Genomic DNA, 27299 nt, shown 5'->3' on the forward strand with positions numbered 1-27299 from the left:
GTTACTGCTGATACTTCTTTTATTTTAAGATGATGGCTTGGCAAGGTGTTGGTAAATAGTGTGTACCTGTTAACATTATCAATAACCAAATTGAAAGTCAAACAAATACTATCACAAACTGATGGAAAAGGTCACTGCAAGTGTGAAGTGTAATTCAGCAGGAGATAGTTTGGATTGTCTGACAGTGGAGGAGGGTACTTATAATGGATTTTTCCACAGTTTGGCCATGATTTAACAATGTATTCAAGGGAAGTACCTGTATCAATTAGCCTTCATTTTTTAATTCAACTCTTCATTTTTTCTGAAAACCTTTCTCTGTGAAAGTGCTTGTTAAAAAACTGGGAGGAGCTTTATTTGGGCTGCTTTGCCATTCTGTTCAGTATAGGTATGTTCTAGTTTTCCAGAAAAGTATTTGTTTCTAGCAAACAGCATATGGAGATCAAACAGGAATTGAGGGCTCTGTCCCAGTTCTGCAGAGTTCAGGCATTATTGCTTAGGCTCAATTCAATGTAATGAAATGTTGCTTTGCCTCAAGTCATTTAAGGCCCAGTACTTGCTTGGGAGGAGCCTTAAAGAGGAATTTGGTTTGCAATTGGTTGTTCCAAGCCATAAAATACTAATGCTACCAGAGCACAAACAGCTTTTCCCTCTTCAATAGTAGTTAAAGTTCTTGTTATCTGATACACTCCCAGTTCTCAGAGGACTTGAGAGGAAAGAAAGGTGACAGAGTCAGGTTTATTTCCCTCAAGTAGTTTCCTCATTCATCCCTATTTATTCTCAGGTTAGTTCAGATACATTACAGGGTCGTTTTTAATTGCATCTGAGTGTCTGAAATTAAGTTCTAGGACAGGAAGAATCAGGTATTACCTCTTTCCAGAGGAGAGATTTGGAGGAAATTCTTATCTTCCTGCTTCTGTCAGATGACTGCGTTAGCACAAAATTAATCCAAATCTGTGGCCCCCAAGATCTTGTGATGCATTTGAATGGGAGTTTGACCTAAAGAGAATCCTTAATTAACTGTATGTCCTTAGGGAGTTTCATAACACGAAGTTGCAGGGTTATACTCAGAACTCTGTTGCTTATGAATGTAGAAATCAGTGTGTGTTATTTTCAGTTTGGGGTTGTTTCTTGAGGGTTTTTTTAATACTTATCATGACCTCTTTTGATCACACATCATCTAAGGTCCATACTTTTCAGCAAGTTAATCAGCTATTTTTGTAAAGAAAAGAAAAATTATCTGCTTACTCTGCTTCTTTAGGGGATGGTGTACCAGGAAGGTTCTTTGCAGCCCATTCATTCTCTTGGCAAAGTGGAGGAATCTAACAGCAGAATGCAGCATAAACAAGTTGACTTTTGCATGTATGCATCTGAATGTTGCCCGTCTAACCCTTTTAGTTTAATATTTATTATATATATGATTAAATAGAATAAAACTCAGACGATCCATTCATTTAACTTCTTTCTATAAGTTCCTCTTATAGTCTTGAACTTGGCACAGTGTACCCAATACTTTCAGTATCCTTTCCAAACAGAAGTCAAAAAGGGAGTGTTAAGAATCAACCTAGTGCAAAAGGCAATGACTAGGGGAAGACACCACCTGCAGATGACAACAGAAGTGGGGAAAGGAATGCTGAAGCCCCTTGAAGTTCCTAGCCTGTCTTGTGCTGAAGGCTTGAGAATGAGGAACACAAGTAGTTACAAAATGCTTACCAACTTCTGCACCAGAAAGTTAAGCTCCACACTCTCACTGTGAATGTGGGAGCCATTAGCTGCTTTTCCAGGCCAGCTATTAAGGAGATTTTTCATATATCATCCCCTTCCTCTCTCATTTTGTCTGTCTTTTTGTTCTAGCTACAGACCTACAACACTACTCCTAAAGACATACAAGGAGGAAACAAAGAGGATGCATAACTCATTTTCAAATAGCCATATTTAATCTGTTCGCCAGAGCAGGAGTTTTGGGGTATTTTGCCTTGGAATTGTAGCGCATTTAAATTTTGATCTGCCTGACCATAAAACTCATGGTTTTGCATGCGCTTCAGGATGATTATTGAGTAGAGTTTAGTCAAGCTTCAGTAGGTTTTGAGCAGCTTCACAATGCACCATCTAATAGCATAATTCCTGTCAGTATCAGGTATGCTGTTCTTTTCCTTAATACAGGTGTCTCTGAGGAAAACAAAATTAAAGTCACTCTCTAATTCCTACATCTGACCATTTCTTTGGTGAAGACTCTAGCATCAGACCATAGATGGTGTTTTAATTGATCTTCTGCATCACTGTATTCCCATAGTTACGTTTTTTGTCACATGTACATTGTCTGTCTTGTACTTTGTAATTTATTTGGTTTCATGTGATAAAGCTGACACATCGGGCTGAACCCCATTTTTGTGAAGAATGTATTATCAGTTTTTAACAGGCAGAAATTCCTAGTCACTGCCTATAGCAGGATTGGCTCCAAGACTGTTTCTACTCCCTTGGAATAGTCTAGGGAATAATAGCAATCTTCTAGAGATGGCTCTGGTAAACAGTATTGAGTAAAAGGGAATTTGCCAATCAGTTTTCCTACAAAAACAGTCTTTTAGTTAATGAATGTCTTCCAGTGTTTTAACCCACATGAAGACTACATTGACTGTGCTTAGGTATCTCTGGTAACTGCTAAATGCAACAAACCAATTTATGACATTAAACACAATATGATTAATGTCAATGACATAACCCAAACAAGATATATACAATCTGGCTAGATCTTCCACAGATAAAAAAATTGAGTTTGAATATTTCTATGTGTTGGCTTTAAACAAATAAGCTTCTCTTTAGAGACCAATATAAACCCCATCTCTTTTCTCCGGTGGAGAAAACGTGATGAAAACTGGGATTTGACAAGAATTTTTTGAAGTTTTTCTTTTCACTTTATAAGGGGGAATCAAATTATGTTTTGACTATGTAAGTTTCTAGTGTGATACCAGAATAATCATTATGTTGGTTGTCCTTTTATAGGGATAATTGTGTGCACTTGATGTGGCTGTTTGTATTACTCTTCGTGTTTTTGCCCTAAATAGTCTAGAGGGAGGTAATTTATAAGTACAACAAACAATCACCTGAGTAATTCTGTGGTTCTTTCAATCTACAAGTGCATCGCTTATGATGCCTCATGAAAGGTGACTGAAAAACCAAAAGAATGTCATATGTCAGACAAAAATCCTAGATCAAGTTTAGAGCTTCGTTCCTTCCAAAGTATTACAACTAACTGTAATGGCATTTGACAGTATTGACTTTTTTTATATGACTTCTTTCAGCTAACTCAGCATTCTGAAAAAATAAATAGTGTTCTCTCTCTGTGATTGAAAGGGTTAAATAGTACCAATTCATTACCACTCACAAAAGGATTTATTTTCTTCTCATAAATCAGTTTTATTCCACATTTTTATTATTCCCTTGGGTCAGCTGCTCCAATTGAAATCAATACAAGTGCAAGTGACACAATCAATCTAGATATTTGATTATGGATTTGAGACTCCAAGTTCTGCTCTGTGTGTTTAGCTAGTCTCCTTCTGATAGTGTCCCTGGAGAATGGAAAATTCTTATTGGCATCCATGAATTATGGGCATAGATTCAGAAACCAGATACTGTGATAATCTACATTTATGTACTGCTGCAGCTAGAGAAAGAATGTTATAACAATGGAGAAGCAAACTTGATGGTTTAAAAGCTAACTGGTTTTGATTTTTTTTTTTTTACTATAAAAGTCCCTCATGAAATAAACTTGATAAAATCTCATAATTTGTCTATAAAACCCCTCAAACAAAATGGATGAAATCAGTAACTATATGCTCTGTCATCAGCTTAAGATTGCAAGCGCAGCAAATGCTTTTGATCTTTGATGTCTTATGTCGAATGTGGTATTTTGCTACTTAGATTACTCAACTGTGCTGGGACACTTCCTCCTGTTCATACCAGGATAACAGTGCTTAGACACTGGAAACCTTTTTGAAATCCAGAGAAACTGGTTGTACTCATAGAATATTTTCCAGAGTTTGGTTTAGGTCATGAAGCTGCATTCTTATTGCGTGTCTCTAAGTGTGCAGTGTGGGGACTCCAGGACTGATGCCTCTTCGTGCTATTGCAGAAAAATGGGGTTAAAGTAGAGATTAATATAATTACAGCAGAGATTTAACACTATACTGAAACATACTGTTTTAAGTGGAAGGTTAAAATGAGACTGACTCAGCTACAAGACTCATTAGATGTTTCTGTGTTTATGAGAGAGTAATGAGAAAAACTAAAACAGTAATTCAAATCAAAAAGGTTTCTTCTTGGCAGCTTCATCAACAATTACAGAGGTTTTTTAGTCCAAAGCCTCATGGCACTGAGCTGAAAGCTCCAAAGGGTAGATGAGACCACACACTGAAGATTCCTTCCTGCCTGCCACCATGACAAAGCCTAATCTTGGCTGCAGTCATTAGCCATCCATGGGGTCTGTGCTAACTTTCTTGTATGAGCTCTCACATCAAGCTGTGGGCTTTATTCATATTTCAGTCTGTAGAATTAATGAGCACATAAATGCACATTACTTAGTGTTTGTAACACTAATAATCACTTATTTCTACTGACAGGAACATGCTTTCATCATAATGATTACCCATGCTTTGCCTTAGGGTTCTTGAAGTGCTCTGAAAATTTTCATAGAATCATATAACAGCTGAGGTCAGAGAGCACCTCTAGGGAACAACCAGTTCAAGCTCTCTTCTCCAAGCAGGGTTAGTTGGAGCACATTGCCCAGGAAGAGTGTCCAGCTGGCTTTTGAGTATCACCAAAGTTGGAGACTCTGAGCAACTTCTTCCAGTGTTTGACCAATGTCAAAGTAAAACAAGGGTTTTTTTTATAGGTTTAAACAGAATTTCTTGTATTTTCTGTATGTACTCATTTTTTTTCTGCTGCTGTACATTGCTAAGAAATGTTTCGCTACTTTATGCCTTCACAACAGATATTTTTAATATTTTACACATTTTTAAGATCCTTCCTCCTCTTCTTGAGGCTAAACAACCTCAGTTCTCTCAAATCCTCATTGTTTGACATATTCTTCAAGGCTTTAATCATCTTTGCATGGACTCCACTCCAGTAAGTCCAGATCTGTGTTATGCTGGGGATCCCAGAACAAGATGAATTCTCCAGATGTGTCTCACCAGGCTGAATAGAGAGGAGGAATCCCCTTCCAGTGTCAGTCAGACAGACACATTCTGTATGTCTCAAGACAATCTAAGATAGCTCTACCAAATCTGAGTCTGTAAGAAGCCTCTTTGAGTGATGACTTGAGTACCAGTCAGAAACTAATTGTCAGAAACTGGGTCTTCTAGGTTTCATATTTCTGCTGTACATGCCAACACAGATTTTGATCTTGTTCTTCAAATATTTTCAATTTTTCAGTTTTAAAACTAAAGGGCTTCTTTTAATTCCCAGGGGAAATGGAAAAAGATAAAATTTTTCAAAGCAGATAATGTGAAACTCTTCTTATTTACAGGGAAATTAATATTTTGGATTCATAATTTTTCCAGTTTCCCACAGCACTTTTAAATGACCCATTTTGACTCATTTAGTAACTTTCCTAACCCATGAGAGTAAAGTTTTCATGTGTTAAGAGAGTCTTTAAGTTTTGAACTCAGTTTGATGGACTGTGACCGTGATATGTCCATAGGAACAATAGATCTGTCAGCTCAGGAGAAGGGGAACAAGACAGTAGTGGTTCAAGACATTGAGGCAAAATATCAGCAGTGTGCCCGTCTGAAAAAAAAGAAAGAAAAAAGCTAACAAAAAAAAAATCCTCCAAAACCAAATGCTAAAATATAAAAACCAACGCAATCTCAAAACATAAAACCCCCCCCAGCAGTTTGTTGAAAAGGTGGGTATGGCATCTAAGCCAAACTGCTTCACAAGTCAATTTAACAATTGAGACGACAATTTGAGAATAGTTCATTATTACAGTTCTTAAGAAAAGACAGTTGCCAATAAGGCCAGGGAAGTATTTTAGCTGGTTTTCTACTGGGATAATCAAACTAATGGAAAGTGATATTTTTTTTATTCTAAATAAAATTAGAAACTCTATTAGAAACAATGAGAAAGGAAGAGAGGTAGAAAAGAAAAATCTTAGCTGGGAGGAAAGTAGCTTTTGTGGTAGTTAATGAGGCTGAAGAATAGGCAAAATCAACAGGCAAAAGAACACAAAGAAGTGTGCATATTCACAGAATTTCCCACCAAAGATGTGGTGTCAGAGACACAAATTAGCTGTGTCTCAAACAGGGACAGAAACTGGTGACAATGAGGATGACCTCAGAGGAAAGGCCGAAAAAAAGAGTTCTTGTTTAATTTTTATTTTGCTATTCTAATCTTATTAACTTTTTCTGTGGTTCAAGGTATAAGGCTTAAACTCTGTATGCTCACAGTAATATAAAGCTGGCATAAAACCAACTGTGTTTGTAATAGTTAACTAAGTAATCTTTGTATAGATCCTCACATGAACTGTTCCTTGAGCTGGATTTTTGCTGCTTTCAGTATTTGACTAGTCTTCTGCAGTGGTAATAGTTCTGCTTCTGTCTGCTTGAATATTGTAGGGCAACATGTTCTGTAATTTAAAAGAGGTTATCAGGACATAATGGACCTATATCTAAAGTATGGATTGGTATTAATCACAAATGCAGTGATATTAATAGAATTACTTGGTATTTGCCCACACTTGTGAAATATGTGTCTTTCTCTGTTTAATACATAAAAAGGAAACATCTAAATTTATTACCTTCTCCCTTAAAAGCAAAAATTTTGATCCTGATGAGAAGAGTACCTTTAAATGTGCCCAGATTTGGGGGGAAGAAAGTTCTTATACGTAAGGTGAATGTGTTAGTTTGTATTATTTCTTTGCCATGAGAATGGTTTCATGTTGTACCATTTCCTGCACTCCTCACAACCTTTGTCACATGAATAAGATATCAGGATGCTAATGACTAATATACAGTATTCTGTGTCTGCTGATGCTATACTGTACTGCTGTGACCTTTGCAATATTATGTATTCTGATTGGCTGTGCATTTCACCTATTCCCCACAAGTTAATAAGGCTGTAAAAAGGAGAGAACTTGAAATCGCCAGCCAGTCAAATTACAGAATATTGAAAAGGTCAGAGCAGCACAGCACACAGAAAAAAATTATGGAATATATGAGGCATTAAAATTCTTGTGACAATGATTATAACAAGAATGGAAAAGGATACCCATTTGTGTTATTTCAATCTAGTGAACCCCATAGGATGACAGACCCAGGACAGCAGTAATTTACACACCACTGCTTCACAGGAGCTTAATTCCCCTATTTACAGGGGTGCTGAGTAACAGGAATGCACATCTGCTTGGGAGTCCCCTGCAAGTGTCCACTCAAAACCATCCTGAACCTTCAAGTACAGATACTCAACAGCTAGAGTGCTCTCTGAAGCTTAGCACTTTTAAACAGTGATTTTGAATGCAATATGTATTTCTGTGTCTTTGTTTCAACTATACATAACTTTTAAGTATATTTATGGATATTCTTTAGTCCTCATTTCTTCATATGAATCTTTTCCTGAAAAACGGACATACTTTGATCTGGCATAAACTAGGAGTAAACTGGGAACAGCAGAATTATTTCTCAATTAGCCTTAAGCAAAGAAGTCCTGCAGATAATTTTGGGGAGTTATGGAGAACTGAGCAGGAAGGCTAGTAAAAGAACAAAACCAAAACTATGCAAAAATATGGAATGATTAAGGAGCTTAGGGAAACCCTTCATGTCTGCAAGGGATTTGGGTTTTCTTAGGAGGTTATAGAGAATAAGTCTCTTTGCCCTCTCTTGTCTGGATTTATCTTTTGTGCAGGTGTTTGCATGCCTTAAGCATTCATGGGTCTGGTGAGCCATTCATGGATGTGTAGGAGTTTGTTTTCTGCCCATTTAGGTTGCTCACGTTAACAGAACTGTGGGGGAATCTCACTTGTTGGGGTGCTGGTGTATGTTCCTGGCAGGAATCACAAGGCAGAAATGAGGAGGTGTTCTGATAGGAACTACTTGTCTGAAGTAGAACAATGTCTCTTAGGACTCCACACTGCTTTTGGATCTGCAATGGACTTGCTGGTGGACTACAGTGGGACTTGTGGGCCAGCATGGAGAGAAAAACACCCAGGAAGACTGGACAAAGGGAGGCCTCATCCACTTATACTCACAAATTGGGTCCACACTGCGGCAGTCTGGGCAGGAATGGCATGGAATGATATGACAGGGTTATCGCTGTATCGCTTTCTGTCAGGCTGAACCTGTGTGTCTGCATTTTCCAGCCCACTGAAAGTACAGTTTAGGCAGTGAGAAGTGGCAAAGCTCCATATTGCAGGTCAGCCACAGCAAGACCTGCATTTTAAAAATGTTCTTCTAAGATTTTATTTGCCAGCAGCAGTAACTTCCTTGTCTGGGAATTGGGATAAAACACCTTTTGTCTGTGTAAAATTTGGGCTAGGAAACTTGCAAGTACTCTTTAGCTTTTTATTAGAAGCAATGAAAAATTTTGAGCTGCTATGTTGTCTATCTCATTGTAAATTTGCAAGTTCATTTTTGAGCTGAATAAAATGGTTATGTAATTACATACTTCTCCTAATTATTGGGTAATTATATACTTCTTATAATTGCCGAGTAATCACTCTGCTATAACAAGAATTTAATGTTACAACTAATTGTATAATTACTGTATATTAATGTTGTTATCCAGGCAACTTGGAATAGTGTTATCCTTTTAATTCATTTTCTGTTACTCGAAACTGTGTTTTTAAAATATAGTATAGTTAGCCATTGGAAGAAAGATTAAAAATGGAATAAAAGTAGAGGAACTGCATAGCTTCCTACCAGGCTGAGGTGGATGAAATTAAAATATTAACAAGTTATATCTATACTGTTGATAGGAAAATTTTCATTGTCACATGGATATGGCATATATAAATTACTGTTAGACAATTTCTTCAGGTTAGACAATAATGTTAGACAATAATGCTTGAGGTTTGACTCTATCCTATGTGCTGATCTGTTAACAGTTGGTTAAAAATGTATTTTTAAACTTTCCCAGACATTGGAGGTGAAACGTTTGAAAATGTGTCTATTTTTTTCCATAACCAGCAGAGTCCTTAAGTGTTTAATGTCACTATGATCTTAAGAATGTGTATGTCAAATATTGTTGCACAATCTTCACAAATAATAAATCACAAACATTGCAAAAACGGTGATAGATAATAGGAGAAATGTGCTTTGTTGGACTGTATCTTCTCCCAAATCACACACAGGGACGGTTTCCCAAAGGTGCAGAAGGAGGATTTGATACACTATTTAAAAGCTGAGATCAAGTAATGCAGATGCATTTTTCTAGTGCTGGTTAAGTAGCCCAAGTACATAAGAGTAATCTCAGGCAAAATAACTTTGTTTCTGCAGCACTCTATAAATGGAATGTGTAAAATGTGGTTGTTCTTGCATGTAAAGAAGCTTTGCCTCCACTGCTGTACCTAAAACAGGATCTCTCAGATAAACTTCAGTGAAATCCAAAATGAATCCATCAAGCTTCATGAAATCATTCTACCTTCACTCTACTGTAGTCTGTTTGGGTGGTCTGGTGCTATGGTAGGGTCCAGTCCAGGTAGAATTTGAGCAATGAGGAACTAAGCTGCAAGGCAGTTTTATAAAAAAAGAGTTTTGCAAATCTGTCCTCTTCTCCAAAACCTCAAAAAATAAGCTTTTTTTATGTTACAAATAGAAAAACTGAAAATACCAGTGCTGTTTATAAACACCAAAATAAAGGAAGGGCTTGAATTGGTACCATAAGTGAACCAAATTCTTCATAGGAGTCCCCAAATTAGAGGAAAATCCAGATCACTCATCCGTGGTAAAATGTAATGTCAGCATGATTGAAAGGTACTGCAAATACACCTTAATGCATATCATAGAAACATGGAATATATGAAAAATTGTTTCTGATTTAACAGCATTTTGGTTTTAGTAGTTAATTTGAAACTTGCATCAAAATGTTTAAGTCCAATAAGTGTCCCTTAAAAAATTAATTTTAAAATTGATTTTTCTAGGGTTTTTTTGTAGTTCTGTCTTATTTAGGTTTTGTAAAGGACTCAGATGTAAATATTGAATCTTCTAGCTGTGACAAAGTCTTAATTGATTTACAATATTTTTACAGTTATAGTCTGTTTACTCTTGTTCTCATACCTGTGGTCTTAGGCTTGTGTTATTCTGCTGTTGTTTGTAATACAGAATTTTTATTGACTTCTGTGTGAGAGCCCTCCATGGGGTGATGGATAGTAATAATAATAATATTATTTGTTTATGGCACTTCATTTACTCAAAATATAAGATGATATTTAAGTGAGTGAGCTTGGCTCTGAGATATGTGACTGAGGTCTTCATTAAGTCAAAAAAATGTTACTTGACAGATATAATTTTTTATTTTCTAGTCTAACTAGGTATTTTGGAAAGGTTTTGGTTTTTGTTTGTTTTTTTATTTATTTTAATTTTTATAGGGTAGAATATTGTCTTATCTTAAGTTTGAGATCTTAAAAGGGTTGCAAAGGACATGTAGGTTGCTGTGATGTCCTCTGATGATTTCAACTGATAAACTGAGTACTTCAAATCCTTGTTTTGTCTTTGAGAGAACTGCAGACCGTGCTGGAAAACCTCTGTTACTGCAGACGACTGTTTGTTATGCATGCAATGGAATTAGCTTATCAACTCCTAAGTTAAGCATTTTTCTAGCAAATTGAAAGTGTTTTGCCAGTCTTTCATGGGTATAAGAATTATCATTAATATTTGGAATCTGCAATTATCACAGAACTGTTCTGGAACTTCTGGTTGCAGTATATAGCAATCAGCTTTGCAGCTGCTTCGTTTGTGTATTGGTTTATTTTCTAAGATTTACAAATGCCACAAACTGTTGGCAGAAGGAAGAGAAATTGTGAATAATAATTTTTCTTCCCAACAGACCAAAAATTTGTGTGTGTTACTGGTATAAATGGCAACTCTTCATTTGAGTAGAAATAAGACTTGGTTCATAGAAACAGTGAATTGTAGCAGATGTGAGCTCTAACATTTGTTCTTTCCCTCCCTCTCTTGTTTTTCCATAACAGATAATGCTAATTATTCTATTGTAAATGATACTCGGATGTTGTGCAGCAGCAAGGAATTCAATGTATGGGTACCCATTAAAGGACTAATTCCATTTTCTAACTACACAGTACAAGTGAATGCCTCCAACAGCCAGGGCAGCTTGATAAGTGATGCTATAACCGTAGTCATGCCTCCAGGAGGTAAGTATGAAAAAGTGCTTTTTCTGTGCATGTAACAATTATACAAGCACTCTGTTCAACAAAATGTTATTTATTATGGCAGCTGAGGACTGAAGTTCAGAAGAATATGTTTGTATTAGTAGTTCTTACTCACAAAATTCTTTTTGGCTTCTAATTTGTCACTTTGTTCCATTTAAGAACTAGAAAATGAAAGTGCATAGTTGTGTAGTTTAGCATATTATGACGGTGAGAAGTGCATTATGTAATTCATTTTTTTTCAGTGAATGGTAGTGTATTCTGGCATGGACAGCTAATCTAGCCCAAGAATATAAAGAGACTCACCTGCATTTTGTAATCTGTTTTAGAATAAAAGTTGTAAGTGCTGACAAGGATCACTTACTAGATAGACTTAGAGAATTTGTTTAATAATAGTAATATAAATCATTGACAATATATTGAGCCAGAATCCACAAAATAATGTATCTGTAAGAAAGTAAATTACAATGTGCTGATTTACAGTGAATTAGGCTGTAAGCCAGTCTGGATATTATCTTCATAACAATTTGAAATAAGAGAGTTGAGCAAATATGCCCTAAACATTTTACAATTATTTGTTTTGTGGCTTTGTTGTTGTTTGTTTTTTTTCAAGAAAGCTTATATTTATAGCTGATGTAGATGTGCTGCTTTTGTATTTTCTTTTCATGGACACCCTAGCTAATTAGTTTTTGTTAAATAAATGTCAATGTATACAATTAATTTAAGGCAATTTTGAGTTTTTAAGTGAGAGTCCAACAGCACTTGTTTTTGAGAGATGTGTGGTGTAGCTGTTGAGCAAGAACAATGTAGAGGAACGTACATACAATTTGAAAGCAAAAGAAAAGAAAAAAAGAAAAAGGAAAGAAATATCATAAAACTTAGAGTTCAAAAACCCAGCCATGAAACAGCTTGCTTACAAACAGATCGATTTGGTTTGGGGACTTCAGAAAAGTGAGTAAATACAACACAGAGTTTTTATGACAGATTACTGAGGAACAAGGAAAAAGTCAATTCCCAGCACATTTTATACTTTTCCTATCTGATTGTCAAGCTGCACCTACTATTAAAAATATATGTTCTCATATAATAATAAAACTGCATCTGAGTTTTACTGCTCGTTTAAGACTGAGCAGTAAGACACTGATATTTCTAGCTCCAGTGTCACATTTCAGTTTTGCTTAGGAAAATTTGGTAGTGAAAATTTCACCAAATGACAAGGTAAAGGATCTTTAAAGATAAGCAAGGATGTGCACAAGTTTATGACAGCCATTAAGATACACTTTCTTTCATCATTAGATTGTTGTTGATTACAATTAGAAAACTTATAGCTTTGAAATTATCTTTTTTATGACCTTGTGGTAGTTTAAAAGCAATACCTCATTGGTTAAATAGGTTTTAGTTCATGCTTCCTTTTAGTTAATGATCTGAAAACATATTATCCTGATTTACACATAAAATCATGCTGAAAAGCATGTGGCATTCACTAGGATATGTGTGTTTAAGTAGAATTAAATTAGCAGTGAGAGTTATTAAAGAAATCTTCCATACCATTGTCCAGTGGACTGTGATCTGTAGAGAAATGACTAATAAATGAAGCAGTGCATATGAGAGAAGTGCTCTCTCACAGGCTGTGTTTTCTCTATTTGTGTACACATGTACAGACACACACGTGTGTGTGTAGGACAATAGAGGTTTGCTTTACCAGGGTGTTTATTATAAGAGCCTTTGAGGGTTATACAATTCCATTGCACGCTAAATTATGAGTATAATGGTAATTTTACACTGGGCAGTATTCAGTGCCTTCACACTTTCTAAATCATTAAATGAAATCTAGATGCTACTTAAATAAGGAAGAATTTTATTTTTTTACTTTAGTGGCCAAGATTTCACTTAGATGGAAGTTTTGTTTGCTCAAAAAGTAAAGAAGGTCTCATTATGTACAAAAGCACAGCCTTTTAATAAGTGTTAAGATGTACCATTCTCTTTTCAACGATATCAAAAAAGTATTTAAATATTTCTTAAAACTATTTAAGAAATCTGCAATGGGGAGACTAGTTCATGGAGCTTGATGGAAGATTGTCGGAGAGGGAGAGTGATTGAGGACAAAGTGATACTCCATTTTGATGTTATTGCTGATCACTGTTTTACAATTATGATACAATTTTTTTCCAATATGCATTTCTTTTGTTCCTTTATTTTTTTTAGCTTTAAAACACATTGCACACAATATAAAGCACTCCAAATCTTTAGTGTTACCTGACTGAATATATCTTAATTTCTTATCAAGCTGATTTGCCATGCTTGAAGTCAACACTCAAAAAAAACTATCTTAGAAATAAGGAATTTATTTTATCTACACTCTCGACTAAAATTGCAGTGCAGGTTCAAGAGTTCTTGGAAAGACTAGAAAAAATAAAAACTGAATCCAAATGGTAATCCATAAATATGAAACTTCCTTTTGACCCTTACCCTGTAGTGGTCTGGAGTTACTAATGGGGTTAGGATTTCAACTCTTAATGGGACTCCGTGCATTAGTGTTTGGTATGCATGGAATTCAGCATTCAGTTTAATAAGTGGTTGACATTGGTGATGTCCCTTAATTTGCTTAAATCTAATTGGCTCTTTTATCAGTCAAACCTGTATGGATTGGCAATTGATCAGAAAGGGTCAGCCATGACTGTGCATGTACTTAAATGCTGGAACCACCAGTTAAAGTCACTGTTGCATAATAAGAAGCTGAAACCATGAGAACAAATGATCTTCAGAGTTAGAAAGCAAAAGAAAGAGGAGAAGTTTTTCAGGATGTTCAAGTTCAGAACAAAGGCATTATGGAGTATATAAATTTTAAATACACTGCTTTTTGCCTCAAGACTTAAAGCTTTTTTTTTTTCCAGAAGAACTGAAATCTTGTCTGAAACTGTCTTTGTTACATCAAAGAACTGCATAGAAAGCTAAAAGAGATGGAAGAAGCATAAAAGGGCATAGTTTAAAATGATTAGTGACAAATTTCATACTGCAGAGGTAGAAGTAAATTTTTTTGAGTTTTATATTTTTTCCAGAATGAATAAATTTGTTCTATTTATCTTCTCCTAAACTGCTTTGGTAGAAGCTGTAAAAAAATAATATTCTAGCCAGTACGTCACATTAATTTGAGGATGCCAGCCATTAAAACATCTGGAAAACAAATTGTTTTAGAATTATTTTAATTAGATAAATGAATTGAAGGATAGAGCAGATATAAAACTGCAAAATTCTGGGAGAAACCCTTTTGCAGAGAGCTCTTGGTTATACATTTTTGTCCTCAATGAGTGCTACTTCTGATGTAGTGGCACATAGAAGACGCCATCATTTTAGAATTGCTTTGTAATAAGGGCTGGCGAGCTGGCAGAAAGGAAATTTGTAGTCACTGCTTATAATAGCTTATACTCAAGTTAAATCCTTTTATTCCCTTCCTTTGGCCACCAAAGTCTGAGTATGGAAGGGAATGGGAAGAAGATGGATTATGTTGAATAAATAGATGCAAAAAGAAGGATGGGCTGCTGCTCTGATGGGAAGCAGGAGGGTGGAGTCTCAATCATCCCCTACAAAGCAGGAAAAAGGAACGGATTTCCATCCAAGTCATGACAAGAGGTCTGAAGACTGTTTTGGATGGTAATTCTGTATCACATTGCAGAGTTGACTCCCTGTGGATTCTTATACTGGGGATTACAAACCATTAACTTGGTGCTGATTTATCTGCAGAAAAGAGCCTCAAAGAATTGATACATCCTGTGTGAAACATATAAGGAAAGATATTCTGAAAAAAAATCTGCCTAAGTAGTGAAGTGCCTCTCTAAACTCTGCCATGATTTATTAAGTATGTTGTTCGATTATGTGCTCTGTCTGTGATTTGCACAACATAGGAATGTCTAGCAGGAAAAGATGTAAGATTTTGCCTTAGACCCTTAAGTCCCCGCCCCTTGCAGGTCCCTTCTTTCTGAGTGGAATGCTGCATGCCACTGCCTGGGCTTGTTCTCAGCAACAAAACTTGAGCCTACGTACCTGTAGCTGATGTTTGTTCAATATCTACAGGAGACGGTGTCCTGCAACCAGAGGGTGTCAGCCACTGTTAGTTTAAGTCACAACACCTCAGAGATTGGATACTGAACCTCATCACAGGACCACTGATCTAATTATGCAAACAAGTGGGAACCACATCATACAACTTGTATTCACATCTGAAAGCATTTGCTCGTGGAGGTTGATCACTGAAGCCAGCAGGCCTCCTTAGAGAAATGAATATTCAATAAACAAAGAAAACTGATGCTAAGTCAGAATTATGTTGGAAGAAAAATCAAACTTGAATATGCTAGAATTTTCCCTGTGAGACAGATTTGTTTTCCTATGTTTCCTAGTATCACATTATGTGACACCATAAAATTTGTTTTGAAAGAATGTCCTTTGCTTCAAATTTCAAGTGTTTGAGGCATCACCTTTTTTTCTCTCCTTTCCTTCTCCTCCTTCTCATTTTCCTCCCTCTCCCTTCTCTTTTTAGAGATAAATGCAAGAGAAAGAATCCAAGGAGATTCTTTTGTTCTTTATCTTCTATGTTAACAGAAAGTTCTTAGTGAAAAATTGTGACCATATCCTTTCTACAGGAACTTCGAGGAGAGACCAGGATAGAGCAGGGAGTGGGGAAGAGCTCTCCTGCATCTCTCATCAATGAGCTAGCTAATTACAAAGGGTCAGTAGCAAGCCGTGTAAATTGGCCATTCCATTTCCTTTTTTCCAGAAAGGTGATTTCATGGGGATATAAGGGTAGGATTCCAAAAGTGCTTGTGTGGGAAACTGGAAGTTTCTGTTCTACTGAAACAGTAATTCTTCTTTAATCTCTGCAGTATTGAACTGATTGTCATTTTCATTAGTGCTACTTACTTCTTTTATTCTCTTCTCCCAGGCTGTTCAGCACACCTTTCAGTGAACTCATACTGTGTCCATTCTTGATTTTGGATGGGTGTTTTGCATGGCAAGAGACAAGAGAAGTCTCATTCCTGAACAGTTGTGTCTTCAAACTCTGGCAGTGGGAGGCACAGAGATGCCCTCTTTGCTGCTCACTTTCCTAAATTGCAGCCAGTTAGGGCTCACCCTGACTCCACGCATTGTAAAGGTTGCTTTGAATTGAAGCTTAGTGTAAGTCCCAAAACTCATAAACCTGAGTTTTGCCAGCAGGCAGTGACACTCCAACTATGTCTTTTTCTTCTGATTGCCTCTTTCTCTTTGCCTTTGCACCCTGTGCTTTTGGGGCTGGGCAGATCTCCCATAGTTCCAGCTGTGTTCTTTCCATGCTGCAGACACAAAGCACCTGCATTTAGCATCTCCTCAATTCCTTTGTCTCTTCTAGAGCAGCAGGAAACACCTGGGACAAGAAGATTCAAACCAGCAATTTTAGTTGCCTGGAAGAACATGGATGTGTTTTGCTTGCTTAGGGAGAGCCAGATGAGGCAGGGAGAACTGTGCAGCAGCTAATTGATCATCTATAAGCAGGCAATTAACCTCACTGAAGAGGTCTCACTCAGGTCTTTCCAAAACCTTGGCCCTAGAGTGAGATCCAGACTGTACTTAAAAGCTCTTAGAAGAAATCTGTACTAGGGAAGATGCCATGCTGAAAAACTACAGCTTGATTTACTAAAGAAATACAAGGAGAATATCTAGAAATGGGGCAAATGGGCTGTTGTGAAATTTAGAAGTAGATCATTATTTAAAACTATTACCTACTATCACATTAACCTATTTCAGACCAATTTCAATTGTACATGAAAAAGGACATGATTTAGAAGAAGTGTGCCAATTTTATATAATCTCAAGCTTATTCATTCTGGAGCTTTTTTTACTTTTGATTTTTCTTTTCATTCTCAGAAAATCTGAAGTAAATTTTTCAGTATTGTAACTGAAGTCAGCAATGCTTATGTGATAAGTTAGGCTCTGCTGAAGGAATTCTACAATAAAATGCTGTTGAAATTCCTGGTGAAAACATAAAGAAGACATTTGAAAAATCACACCATGAATTTTGTCTTTAGAACCATTTCCCAGATATATGTAAGTACTCGGAAACAGATACATTTTTGTGTTACTTTGCTGCAATGATTTGTGCTGCTTTTCTAAAAAGCCCATGTTTTTATACTTTCTTTTTTTGACAAATCCTGCCCCTATAGGTTTTGGAATAAAATTTCATTTTCATTAACTGTCAGCAGAGGCAAATATCTGTAAGTTTTTTATTTGTTCATAGGTTTGCTGAGTTTTTTTTGGTCATGTCAGTCTGTATTTTCTGCACATGAAGATTCTGCACATGTAGATTATGGGAGTTAGCTGGTGATCATAAACCTTTTGGGTGAAGTGGCAAGGTTTGAAGGCTTGAACCACTTTGCACAGTTCGGGAAGTTTTGAAGTTCCTCTGCCTGCAATGACCTCTACACGTCCAGCAGAGTTCTGTTACCCTGTTGCATATTTGTCATATTTCCATCTTAGGGAAAAAATCCTAATGGGGGAAAAATTAAGGGTCTTTTAAGACCTTCCTGAGGTTTAAATGTAGAGGAAATCAAATCACTGTTCTTTTCCTTTCTTTAGCTAGGGAAAAAATTAGAGATAATCTTTTTAAACATCATGGCCATGAAAATGCTTTTGCATTTTTTTGCTGGTTCTATATACAGTTAAAAATTACTCTTAGTAACTACATTTTGAGAGTTTTCTCTGTAGTTTGGAAAATTGAATTAAAAATATCTGAAATTTTATATCTGCATTCTTAAAACACTTTGCAGAAAAGAAGTATTTTTCCTTCCTGTAGTTAATGATTTGTTCTAGTAGTATTTCAAGCTTGACTTTTCCCTACTTTTCTTAGTGTTCTTTTCCTGTTACACCTATGTTGTTAACTTTAACTCAGTTGGCTGAGTACCTGAGGAGAAATAAGCTTCTAAAGGCAGAAAAGGGAGAGAAAATGGAAATTGAATGAGAATTAGTGATTAGAGTCACCACTTCTCCTCTGGTGTTCCTATAATGCAGTGTTGGTGTGTGCTATCCTCTTTCTTTCAACAAAGGCAACTATAAGAGTCTACCGCCCTTAAAGGTTGATTCCTGACATTTGACAGCTTTTTCCTCACTGTTCTTTTCTTTCTGAATGTTGTTTTTGTGTCTGCATGAATGTGCAGGTGCACACACACAAAAATGTATATGATATATCAGTATATGCATGTTCATGTATAATGATTGCTTTCTGTCTTTTTTTTATCTTTGGATCTCTATGCAGATCATGCTTATTCCTCTGACAAAGAAATACTGTGCTCTTAGATTAATTCCAGCTGAGTAAAATGAGAAGGTGAATTAATGTATTTCATGTTGCTGGGGCATATGTCCACTATTGAATTATATTAATCCTTACTGTTTGTATACTGACCTGTTTACTTTGATGATTTTTACAAATATATCTGCCAATTCAGATTTCCAGTAGGTGACTGAGGATTGCTATTCCCATTTTACAGAGAGAGAGAGAGAGAGAGAGGCATGTGTTAGCAGCAGAAGGTAAAAGAAAATTTTATACTCCTCATGCTGGAAAGTATAATATACATGTCACAAAGTTTGTCAGCCTTTTTTCTTAGACTGACTTAGCTTTTTTCTTAGCTTAGACTGGGGGATTGCATCTCTATGAAAGGTGTCACCATAGTTTAATGCAGCCAGTATGTACAGAGAAAATGCATGCATTCAGGTTGACTGAGTTCAGATTATCTAAAAACTTCTAATAATATATATATAAAGAAAAGAAGTTGAATAACTGAAGAGATGGCATTATATAAAGAAAAAACACTTCTCTTTTCTCTATTTTTCTTTAAGTTGAAGTTATGAGTACTCTTACATACTAAGTAGCCTATTTGAGAGGGTTATTCATAAGAAATTGATACTGCTGTCCAAAATACTCAACTGATGGCTGTAATCTGAATTAATCAGCTGTAAATTTTCTGTGTGAAGGATTTAGCCCTTTGTTTGAAAAATGAACAAAGGAGAAGTTTCCTGCGGCTCTTTACTTTTTGTCAAAAGATTGAAGAAAATCTGTATTTTAGAGAGTAAGTATTGCCAAGATACTTAGTTTACTTCAACTTCTGATTAATAGTGCATGTATTTTGGGGTAGATACTCTTAAAATGTCCTGTGGCACAGAAGGCAGAACACATTTAGCCTCATTTAGATTTGAGTAAAGCACGATGGTGTTAAAATTACTTTAATCAATTAGGCTACCTGATTTTGAACAAGATGACAGTAGTCAAGGTCTTTTCAGTAAAAATACTTGTGAGCAGATCATTTATTGTTGTATATTGACACACTACCACCAATTCCAGTGAATTTATGTGTTCTTCAGTATTTTCTAAGGAAATGAAACCCAGAGATAATTCATAGAAATGGTTTATTTGTTACAAGTGTCTAGAACAGGGCATTAACTGATGGGTAGCTACTTAATAATGCTGTATGAACATTCCTATGTGGATAGCTTGGCTATAAAAGGTTGTAATCCTTTTACCCTATTCATCAGAGAAGTCAGCTGTATATTTTGAACAGATTATTTCTGTGTGGGAGTAGTCTTGCCCGAATTGATTTTTATTCACCCTAAATATTAAATATTTACCTTCAGAATATAACACCTATATCATATTTCTGTCAATTGAAATGCTGTATTTAGTGGGGAACTGTGGTGGGTTAAAAACAGTCAGGGATTTTTGTCACAGTTAGGTGCAATGGAGGTGTTACCTTTGATAGTCTTTCATAGCTTTTCTTTGTTAGAACACTAGCTGAAAAAAAGGAGATCTGGATCATTCATCTTGTCTCCCAGTTGCTGGACAGTGTATTAATTTCTGGGTTCTTAAGCAGACAATGCAGAATAACGTCCACCTATGCTGTTGAAACTCTGCTGTTGGGTGTAGGGGGAAGTCATTTATTGGGGGAAAAGAGAGCAGATGCTGTTGTAACGTGGGGCTGATGACACTTCCCAGGCCGGGGTGGGGCAATGTGCACAGCAGCAGCACAGGGCAGGAGGAGAAGGTGCTGAGTTCTGCGGTTCATGGCTCTGGATGGGTGCTCTTTATCAGTGCTGGTGCTCAGCATAAGCATCAGGATGTGATCCTATTGCTATTTTCTAATACAGCTTAATTTATTGATACCACAGCTGTTGGACTGGACCCTAACGTGAAGTGACAGCCATAGCGTTGCAGTTGGCATTTCGAGGAGTGATAAGAATTCTTGTTTACTCTGTAAATGTGGTGGCTCAGATTTGTCAGCCTTGGCCTCGTGTATTACATAAGAGAATAATACACAGTGTTTTGTTGTTATTTTTCCTAATTATATCAGTTTTATTTCCAGAACTAAAATTTTGATTCTTCTCTATTCCATTGTGCAGATTACACCCCCGAGAGTTTTGCATGTTGATCAATGGCAGGGTTTGGTTATATAGAAAAAACCACTCCATACTAGCAATGATGACAGATACAATTAAATTAATTCTTTGCTGTCTTCTTTGATGTACACAGATTTTCCTCATTAATATTGATGGACTTCAGAGTCACAAGCACATGTTGGGGGTAGGGGGAAGAAAGCCCCTGAATGTTGTATTTTGCTTTTTGTGGAGCTGACTATATCGCTTTATGTTTAAATGTAAGGAAAGCTGCTGACAGTTTTGATATATTAAATTATAACTGAGAACTAATTCAAGGATCAAAGATACTCTTTGGGAGACATCACTTTACTGGTAGGAAAAATCATTACCTTTTTTCCCAGTCTCATGTATTTGTACTGTATGTCTTGGAAATATCATTCCCTACAGTTTCTGAATCTTGATGTTTAATTTAACGCAAAGGTCTTTGAGCAGCACAATGGGAGGGGGGCTTCTGTTAGTGAAACCTGGTAGAAGGAAATTGAAATGTACATGTTTTTTCTCATTTATCAAAGAAGTGCAAAAATCTAAACTGACATTTTATATCAAATGAATTATGAACTGTGTACCTCATACCTAAGGGAACAACAGCTAAATTAGACTTTTGTTAAAAAGAGACAGAGAGAATAAAAATAGGCTTTTAATAAAATATACACTCATTTTTGGTATTTTTTTCTGAATCTGACATATGCTATACTTTGCAGAAGAAAACTAGAGAATATAGGCCACTTCAAAGTCTATATGCTTTAAATGCCATAGAGTAAATTGAGAAGCAGGTTAAGATGACACACAAACCAGAGTTTGTACTTAATAGATATTGTGGCTTTGATATTTTTGTTTTCAGCCTTGTCCAACTCAGGTGAACAGGAAAAGTTAATATGCTTTTTAATAGCATGAAGATTGGAGCAAAGTAAGTAGTATATACTTCAGGGGGGGTTGCTAGGGGATTTTTGGTTAGTTGGGTTTTTTTAGTCTTCCATTTGTGAGAATGTGGTTGCTACTGAAACAGACTTCCAGGGAGCAAAATTTTACAAGACACCTGATGGAACCTTAAGAAGTCAATTTTCAAAGAATTATGCAATCGGTATTCTACTGGCATGGCTTCTACTGTCTTGAGGTGAACAACGTTTCTTGCAAGCAAAGACAAGACTCCTAGTCTGTAAAGTTAGAGTTTTTGACTCATTTTGACACTGAGTCAAAGCATTTTTGTGATTACCATATATATCATAAGGAATTAAGTAGGAGCTGTGAACAAAAGCCAGCTTTGTGTTGCCTTGATTACTAGGAGCAGAAACTTTAGGGAACCTCTTTTCCTCATCTTTCTGCAAGTAAGGGAAGAATTTGTGAGATGGAAGTCTGTTCTGGCTGCAGTTGTTTTGTGGCCAAGAGGTAGTCCAGTGACCTGGATCTCACAGATACCTGTAGGATATTCAAGATATAATAAGACTGCACCACCCACTGTGTGTAGTGGCTCCCTAACACCAGCTAATCTGTCATCTTGTCAGATCCATTTCCTATTTATGGGCACTCTCAAGCTTGGTTTCCATCAGAAATGGTAGTATTTCATACTATCCATTATGTACCACAGAGAAATTTATGGATTAAAAATAACTACAGGTAATCTTATTGCAGAGCTAATTTATTTGAACCCCTGCATTGTTCTCCAGTCTGTACTTACAGTAATATATAAACTGAGGCTTCTGTCAAAATGCACATCAACTGGTAGCACTGCGGGTGGTCTGTTCTTTAACAGGGTGGTCTGTTCTTTAGCAGTCCACCAGCACATCCATATTGCAGGAGAGCAGTATGAAGAGACTTCTTATTTAATGAGACTTCTTATTTAGTAAGAGCATTCACATGTTTTCCAGTATCCCATTTTCTTTACATTCAGCTGAGAGTGCTGTATTTTCTTAGTTTCTTTTGCCACGTTGGATGGAGATAGAATCATAGAATCATTTAGGTTGAAAAAGATCTTTAAGGTCATCAACCAACCATTAACCTAACATGACCACCACTAATCCGTGTCCCTAAGCACCACATCTGCACACCTTTTAAATACCTCCAGGGATGGTGACTCTACCTCTTTCCTGGGCAGTCTGTTTCAATGCTTGACAACCCTGTCTAGCTAATAATCATTTGCAGAAGCCATGTCCACTTGTTCAAGTAGTATAGTGCTTTCTGGTTTTGAATATCTGATGTTATCCTTTTTCCTTCAGCCATAGAATAAATCAATATTAAAACTTAATTTTTAAGGGATTATGCTTCAGAACAATGCATATGCTTCTTGTAACATCACCACCTCTGTGCCTTTTCCTTTTTCTTTTATCTTTCTTTTCTTCTATGGAATTAGAATCCCCTTCAAAGAATTATTAGGCTGAAAAAGAGTTAATTGGGAAATCAGCTCATGCCATCTTCTTTCCTTAAAATTGTAAATTATTTTATTTAAGTATTAATTTAGTCTGATGGAGATTTAAAAACTTTTTTGCAGAAGTTTAATCCCATTGCCGTGTGTCCTGTTTCCCAGGACACACATTTCTGAGTATCCTGGGAAACATTCTCTATCTTTGCAAAACTTCTGCAAAGTTGAAGATTCTAGTATGTCTATCCTTACTGTTCTTTTAACTACATAGGTTTAAACTTTCTTCCCTTGGCTTTTCCCAACCACGAGTGATAAAATTTGGGAGTTTTTTTGTTGTTTTTGGGGAGTCTCTGGATTTCCAGAACTAGAAACTGTTTAGTTTCAAACAAGAAGCTGCAAGATTAAAAGCCACCCTCCAATACTCTGAAATTCTGGTGTCGACATTAAGAAAAAGTTTTTAACTTAGCCAACAGTCTGCTCACCAGCAATCACCAGAGGTGTTTCTATCAGTGTGGAAGGTACCATGCCTGCCTCTGGTTATATCTCTCTGATTCCAGACACTAATTACAAAGAAAGCTGTAAGATTTTGAAGATGATGTCAAATTCTTTCATCTTTTTCCTTTGAAAAAACGAACCTAAACCCAGAATTGCTAAACAACCAACTACAAAAAAGTCCAATAATAATAATTATTGCAATTCAAAAAAAACCTTCTGAACTTAATTTCTAAAGCTACTTCATGCAGGAAGCTGAAGTTGTTGCATGATGATAGACAGGATCTTATTCCCACTGCACTTGCCACATCTGTCCCCCTAACTTAAAACAGGCAGATCTGATAGTTTCTTAAAGCTATTTTAACGAGATATTTCATTTTCCAGTAGTCAGTGTCACAGTTAACCAGCAAGAGCTGTTTCTTCAATTGCAGCTTCTGCCTGATTCTGTAATACCTTTCCTTATGGTTTTTCTTCGTAGTATTAAAAAAAAATTAATTTTGTTATATGGCAGTTGTTGGCTTGCCATCCTTTTGAATAGTCCTTTTGAATAATTGGTTTTTCTGGGCAGTTATAAATTCTAGCCAATGTCCTCACTACAGGTATTAAAATCATTAATCATTCAGCTAATTGCTTATTGGCATTCTTTTGTAGCTTTTAGAGTTTAGTAAAGTTCTTGCTGAGTAAGATGGACAAACTTCCACCTAACATGAGGAAGGAAGGCAGGTTGCTTCTTATAGAAAGGTGAGGTGACAAATCTGTAAGACATTTTTATAGTGTTGACCTCAGTGAAATGTAACATTTAGGAAAGGAGCATCTCTTACACGGATTTCCACTTGAGACCCATGACCAGGTTGCAGGTGTTGAGGTTGTACATGAAGAAAAGTTCATTAAAAGGAGGGGAAGGTCTGATTGGTTTGGGTTTTGGTTTGGAGGTGGAGGGGTTTTTTTGGTTGGTGTTTGTTTGTTTGTTTGTTTGTGGAACAATATTAATGAGGAATAAGTAAGCCTGCTTTGGGATTTCAAAAGACAATTGTCTTAAACCTTGGGTCTGCAGGTCATGGAGTAAGTTGATTTTTAGAGCCCTACTAAAATTATGCTTTGCTGGCAGGAATACTAAACAGTGAAAGTGCAGAAAAATCCACAGTTAGAACTTACATACTCAATCCAGATAAAGATAAATTTTAGATTTTTTTCAAACATCTTATTTTATTTCTCTGTTATTGTATCGTACAGGTAACGTTAAGGATTAATGCTAAAATGCTCTTCTGAATAGATTTATAAAACCATTTCTTTTCAAATGAAATTACTATTACAGTAGAAAGCAGAGGTGTAAAACAGGATAGATCATGAAGAGAGAACAAGGTATTTCTGTACCCGGTTGATATTATACTTCCGAAAAAAACATTTCACTAACATGAGGTGTGAACAAGTTTGGACTTACTCTAAGTTTACAAAGGCTTTAAGCTACTTCTTTATATCTCTCAATTTGCTTTTGGCCAAACCACAGCATCCTTTCTTCCCAAGATAAATGTGCCAGAGAGGGGATAGCAAGAGGGCCACCATGAACCTTTCACATTTTGTGTTCCAAAATGCGAGGATGTCCATTGAATAAGGGTGCCTTGTTCTTGGTATGTGTATTGTTAGGTGGAGCTATATCTGTAACTGAAAATATCCAGCAGTGAAATTATAATATTAGAAAGAAAATCCAAAAATGTTCTGTGCATTCTCTTGTGATTGAGAGTGGGAGAAATATCATGGTTGCAAATATTTATTAAATGAAAAAATCAAGACCAACTCTTATATTCAGTATATGCTGAGAAGGAAAAATAATGGGAAAGAGTTAAAAACCAAACCAGAGTAAACTTTGGTGAACCTGTGAAGATAAGAAACAGAAAAAGCAATCTTGTGGTTTGCCAAGAGATAAAGGTTTATAACTAGCATGCTCTTCTAATGATGACATATGGCCCAGCATCATGGCCTTTCTTTCTCTGAAATGAAACTAAAACACATGCTGAAGTTGAGAATTATGGGGAGTGCAATGACTGGAATTATTTGGACTGAGCAAACCACTAGATAAAAGGCATACCTGAGAAAATCAGAAGAAACAAATGTCAAAGTGCAGAACATACTGGCATTAAAAGTGCCATAATAAGATGATCTCAATATGGGCACCTAAAATAGGAAATGAATCAGGAGGACCTAAACAAGCACTACAATGAGATAAAGAAATGGGTTTTGTGAATTGAACCTGGAAAAGAGGAAGAGTAGTCATGACAGAGCAAGACACTCATCTAAAGGCAGTCGGAGTGGAACTTTTCCTTGCTGTTTTGGTGCAAATGCTGGAGAGCCTATTTTCCTTCTCCCCTGTAATTAAATCCCTGCAGTTATCATTTGCATCCATGTGTATGAAATGTATTTTGATAAGATAGAAATGCTAAATATTTTATATATGCAGATGTGACAACTTATAGAGTTACATATTCATAGCTCCAAAATCTTCAAGATGCCTATCTGGAGATATTATGGATACATTTGGGTCAGTATATCTGATCACTGTTAAAAAGAATGACACTTCAAAGTTGGTGTGAGTTTGTACCAATTTTATAGATATGTAATCAAGCTCTGCTTTTCTTCTGGCTTTTCGTCTTCTTATGAAAGGAAACATTTTTATAACTAAATAATAATTTATTTTCCTAATAGTTCATCTTTTAATAGTCCTGCTCAAAGTCATCTACTTTCAGAAAATTTACATTTCAGATAAATCCTTATCATAAATATAATGAATACCTCTCAGAAAAAAAAAAATAAGCTTTCAATGTGGAATAAACATTTCAGCACAATCATTTCACACAATGATTGCTGTCCTAAAATAAACAAATACTTACAAAGCTGACTATTTTTGCACATGTTATTTAAGATAAAGAAATTGTGGCAAAAAGTTGAAGCCCTTTTCAAAGGCTGCTTAGCACTTTACTGGCTGAAGAGGGAACAGATCTTTCTCAATCCATCTGCATGTACCTGAGTATTTGGAATACAATATATCATTGTAATCTTGAAACAGTCTTCACTTTTTATTGTTTTCTGGAACTGTTTATTAATTATTTGATTAGAATTGACATCTGATTAAATATTTTATTCTGCCTTTGTAGTCTCTTGATATACAAAGCATGACTTTCTGCCCTCCTAAGTGAGGATTTACTGGGCTAGATGTTGATTCAGTAGGTTGCAAGTGGAGTGCTTGCCCCCTGAGGGTCATATTAAAGCTCGAGGGGAGATTTTTGAGCAACACTGCATCCTAAAGACAATATATCAAGCTGATAGATACATGGCTCTTCTGTTGAGAAATTCACAGTAGAATTATTGCTTGTTGCCAGTTATTACTTGAGTAGTGAGGAGTCTCTTGGGGATATGGATTGGATAAAAAGGGTTAAGCTGGGGGAAATGTTACACTCAAGACCTTGATGATGAGGAATGCTTGAAATAGTCAGAGGATGTTTTGTGTGCAAATTAGAATTACCATTTTGGGGGGTAAGTGCTCTGCCGTTTTAATGAGCAAATCGTGATTAGTTTAATAGAGCACCTTTCTCATTATGACTCAGCAGAGACTTGACAATTTATTTGCTGTACCTTCCT

At 36.1% G+C, this 27299-nt stretch overlaps 1 protein-coding gene across 1 annotated transcript in view; it reads left to right on the forward strand.

Moving 5' to 3' along the window:
• Positions 1–27299, forward strand: part of USH2A (usherin) — a 375273-nt gene that overhangs the window by 204795 nt on the left and 143179 nt on the right. Inside the window, exon 38 of the mRNA XM_036380788.1 lies at positions 11174–11353. Within this exon, the coding sequence (XP_036236681.1) occupies positions 11174–11353 (180 nt within the window). The remainder of the gene's footprint in view (positions 1–11173; positions 11354–27299) is intronic.

Source organism: Molothrus ater, chromosome 3, assembly GCF_012460135.2.
Source record: "Molothrus ater isolate BHLD 08-10-18 breed brown headed cowbird chromosome 3, BPBGC_Mater_1.1, whole genome shotgun sequence".
NCBI lineage: Eukaryota > Metazoa > Chordata > Aves > Passeriformes > Icteridae > Molothrus > Molothrus ater.